This window comes from Atta colombica, unplaced genomic scaffold (genome assembly GCF_001594045.1).
Source record: "Atta colombica isolate Treedump-2 unplaced genomic scaffold, Acol1.0 scaffold155, whole genome shotgun sequence".
NCBI lineage: Eukaryota > Metazoa > Arthropoda > Insecta > Hymenoptera > Formicidae > Atta > Atta colombica.
The window spans coordinates 1,102,620-1,107,449 of NW_017259245.1; the positions used below are offsets into that span (position 1 = coordinate 1,102,620).

Genomic DNA, 4,830 nt, shown 5'->3' on the forward strand with positions numbered 1-4,830 from the left:
AATAATATATTATTTCTCAACCATTTATATATAATAATAATTATATAACCATTTATATATTATAATAATTTTTATAGAGAGCGCATATACTTATTAGCGCTGCTGTCATTTAAAAAAAAAATAATTTTGCATGTATAATTGTTATTATAATCTATGTAATATAATAAAAACAATTTCAATTGAGCTTAAACTATTCTTTATAACTAAATTAAATGTGTTATTTAGCTTATCACGATTCAACATGTACTTCAATTATACTGAAATAGGGAACAGGGAACAGAAAATAAGAATTTCAATTTATCAGAAATCATGTATATGGAATACACAGTTTCTGATAGATTGAAACTTGAAATTTTCTGTTCTCTATTCCCTTTTTGTATTCCCTTCATTGTTCCTTAGAAAAAAGTTAAAGAAAAAATAAAAAAGAAAAGAAGAGAAGAGGAATAGATATAGATCTCAGATATAGGGATACCTCTTTTCTTTCATTTTCTTAACGGCTTTTAAATCTATTGTCAACAGGAGCGGTTCAATTGCTCACTGCCAATCATAGCGACTTCTGCGTAGGGAGTTTTGAATTTTTTTTTTTTTAGCGCTCTGATTGGCTTGTGCGCAATTGGATGTGGGTAATTGCCATGCACGTTGTCAACGCGGTGCACAAAAACATGACTACATAGTATAAGAAATTTAAAGGAAATAGGCACAATACAGAAACCATCAGCGTCAAGGCTGTGTAGCTCAATGGCAGGACGGAAGTCTATCATTTCGAAAGAGACCAAGAACCTTATTCTTGAACAAATATCGCATACGAAAATAACAATACTGTATACAATTGACCAATCACAATCAAGAAACTGTCATTTTCGTATGCGAAAATTATTCATGTGCTCAAGAATAGAACCTCAGGCCTTGATTTTGAGTGCCCGATGACGTAGGAATACCCGGATGACTTCTGGAAGAAGATAGTCACCCGGATACGATAGAAAAATGCCATGGGGACATTCCAAGTCGGTATATATTGTTTAAATGGCTCATAGGGACTTTGTCCAATATTGCGGTCAAGATATCAATCATAGGCCTGTTCTTTTTGGCTGAACTTTTGCACCAACTCATCTTTCTTTCTCTTCTTTCTTTTTGGAAAGAAAAGGAAGAAAGATAAACTGGTGCAAAAGTTCAGCCAAAAAGAATAAGCCTCATGTAACTTTTGTTAACTCTAAAGCAAAAACGTGAAAAGTGAAAAATTTTATGTATATGTACACCTACATACAAAAAATTTTCACATTTAGAGATTAATAAATTTTCCCCCTAGAGAAAAAAAAGATATATAATCGATACCCAGGATTATACATCCGGGATGGATGTAATGTCAGGCTAACCGACTTGTAAAAAATTTAGCCTTGTAAGAAATTTAGAGGAAATAGGCACAACAGAGAAGCATCAGAGCTGTATGGCTCAGTGGCAGGAAGTCTACCATTTCGAAGGAGACCAGCAGGCCTATTTTGTAACCCTTAACGCAAATTTTGTTGTCATTATAATATATGTCATTATAATATATCGCCGCTGCGCAGTTCTTTCACCATAGTAAAAAAGTTGCGCAACGGCGCTATAATGACAACGAAATTTGTGTTAAGAGTTACAAAATAGATCTGCTGGCCTTGGTTCGAATCTCGAAACATCCTGATATTTTTCTCATGTTGCCGCTTAAATTTCTTATAATAGTTTCCATTCGGACAAGACAAAGGGCATAATTAAGATCGAACTTCATAAATAAGTTCGTTCAATCTATCAATTATTTGTAGGAAACTGAAAAAAAAGAAATAAGAAAAAATCGTGCTAAATCTGAATCATGTTTTATCTTTTCCTAATTTTAATTTTTAAGAAAAAAATTAGAAATAACCAATAGTAGAATAAATGATGTCATGATCCAAGCTGAATCGGTTTAAAAAAAAATCCGCCATGGTAAAAAACGCTGATTGATAGAAATGGACATGTCGCGCTACGTGAAAGAAAAGATTGATTGCTGCAGCAAATTAGATGGTTAAATAAGGCATAGCATTTTTAATTGGCTGCAGCAACCAAAAATTGGTTGTTGCAGCCAATTAAAAATGCTATGCCATATTTTACCATCTAATTTGTTCTTTCCTTTCAGTGTATAGGTTGCACGCTCGCTAGATACGCCCCTAAGCGTGAAGTAGTAACTGTCAATGGACGATTACTCGGCCAATCGCAGGCGTGCCGCGAGTGTGACCCGACAACGTCGCCCACTGGGTTTCCAACAGTGAACTCGACAGTCGTGGCTCGGCTGTTCTTTCGTACTCGGTTAGCGGATTTGTGTCTGACAGTGTGGCCGATTGGACTGCCGTGTGATTGTCGCGAGGGCTCGTTTAGGGCCCACAAGAAGACGACTCGTCAACCTCGCTTCATATATATTTAATACCCACGATGACACATTTGGTAACGTCGTCGATAACGAGCGTTTCTGGAATAAGTGCGGCAACGTTAATCACGACCGAGTCGATAACGACAACGTTACAACAGCGTGTTCGCTTACCACGATAGTGCATTGCTGCTACAACGGGAAAAGAAGAGAGAGAGAGAGGAAAGGGAAAGTGTGTATGTGTTTGTATGTGTCGGATTCTTATTCTCGATGTGGATGCGTCGCGTCGTGCACTTTAAACGAAGTACACATACACGCCCGAGTTCCAGGAAGCGCGTAGAAGAGGAATATTTTATCGAGCAATGCACGTGAGAAGAAAGAAAGAAAGAGAGTACGCATTATCGAAAGAACATAAGTGAATCTGTAATTGATCTCACATACATATTGGTGCGACATAGAGAAAGCGAGAGAAAGACAGACAGAGAGAGGAAGACAGAGTGTGTGTGTGTGTGTGTGAGAGAGAGAGAGAGAGAGAAAGAGGGGAAAAAAGAACAGGTTACAAGGCAAGCGGGCGCCATTCGGAAGTAACAGTGTCAAAGCACTGAGGCACCGTTTGCAACTTCTTTAGCGCCGCGCACGGCATTTAGAACGTGCGATGGGACGTGCGAGCGTGCGTGCCGTCGTCAGCGTGCGTCAAGGTGCGTGAAGTGGCCCCGTGTGGTGCGAAAAGTGCGAACGGAGAGTCCGCAGACGGAGTCGTTTGTTGCTTGGCGCGCGAGCGCTAAACTCGGGGCTCTCAGTCTCGCCTATCGTCTCCGTCCAAGCAGCCGAGTCTACGGGCGCGCCTTCTCGCTCTCGTGCCTTCGCTTCGTGGCCGACCGCTGGGCTGCTCGATTCTCTGCCTGCTCGCCAGCGAAGAGTTTTCACTGCGTCGCGTTTATGCACTCTACGTACGTGTGTGTGTGTGTGTGCGCGCGCGCGAGAGATATTTACGCGAGAAACATCAGAGACGGACGCAACCGGCCCATCGTATATACGTGCCGGAGGCGAATCGGATCTGAGGGAGACCGTGGAAAAAAGAATTCCCAGATAATGGAGAAACCTACGTGTACCGTGGACTCGTGATCAGTTGCGAATTTTTCCGTATTGTATATTTTTACGGGGAAGATAGAGAAGTGGAGAAGGTGGCGGAACGGAAGAAGGAAGAAGAAGAGGAGGAGACAGAACGAGAGAAAGAGAGACAGCGAGAGACAGATTAGGTTAGGTTGAACTCACGTTCCCCCCTCCCATTCCTCCGCTGCGGCACCAGGCTTCATCTCATTTCGATGTGCACGCCAGTTTCCATTTGACTTGTGTACCTAAGGGACGAGGGCATAACGAAGAGAAGATAGGAGATCGAGGAAAGAGCGCGAGGATAGTGCGCGACTGATGGATCTGAGGAAAAGTGATAGAAAAATACAAATGCTGATCGCCGATGGAATTTTTGTCACCGAATCGTTCATGGCAATCAATAGCGAATACTTCAAACTCAAAGCTGGGATATTACACTTCATCGACATGTTTCCAGGTTAGCGCGAGATTACACATTGTTACACACGGTTATCTGGCATTTCGTCGTGCCTTCGTATCCACTCGTGAATTTAATAGATTGCGAATTCGGTCGGAAATACTTAGTGCACATTAAAGCTGTTGTACAAATCAATGTATAAAGACGTATGTCTAAATCAATCAAGTACGAGAAACGCCAGTTACGATCAAAGTTTGTTGGAATAATATATCTATATGTACTCTCTAAAACTTTTAGAATGAATTGTCACTCTGAAGAATGAGATCTCACTCTTAAAGATTGAAAATTGAATTTTTTTCAAGATTGGTTCAAGTTTCACTCTTTAAAGCGAAATTTCACTCCAAAGAAATTTAAAGATATCGTTAAGCTAGTTTACTTTTACAACTTTTTTTTTGAAGGTCTGTTTCACTAATCTCGGTTAAGTTAACCGACGGTTACATGAGGCTCATTTAGGCTCAGTTTCACAACTCATTATTACTTAAAATAAGTTAAATTTCGGTTAAAAGTTAACCATGAATTGTGAACTGGGTCTAAAGCCCAGTTTTTTATTATCTGGTTAACTTGTGGTTAAGTTTAACCCAATGTTTTTCTATTGGAATGGTATCATTCTTCTTCATCATTTCATCTGTGATGATATCTATCATGGACGAAGCTCATTGGATGAAACATCAAGTTAAGCTTAACTACAAGTTAATCAGATAATAAAAAACCGGGCTTAAATGAGTCTTGTGTAATCATCGGTTAACCTAACCGAGGTGAAAGAGACCCTAAATTCATTTCTTTTAGCTGAACTTCTTCTAAGATTTATCTCTTTTCTTTTTTTCTCAAAAAAATTTAGAGAGTACTTAAATAATTTTTCTCTCTCTCTCTATATATATATATATATATA

At 39.4% G+C, this 4,830-nt stretch overlaps 1 protein-coding gene across 1 annotated transcript in view; it reads left to right on the forward strand.

The window, feature by feature from the left end:
* Positions 1-3,802: 3,802 nt before the first annotated feature.
* The window catches only part of LOC108685743, a 38,052-nt gene continuing 37,024 nt past the window's right edge, over positions 3,803-4,830 (forward strand). The window contains exon 1 of the mRNA XM_018190706.1: positions 3,803-3,941. Within this exon, the coding sequence (XP_018046195.1) occupies positions 3,803-3,941 (139 nt within the window). The remainder of the gene's footprint in view (positions 3,942-4,830) is intronic.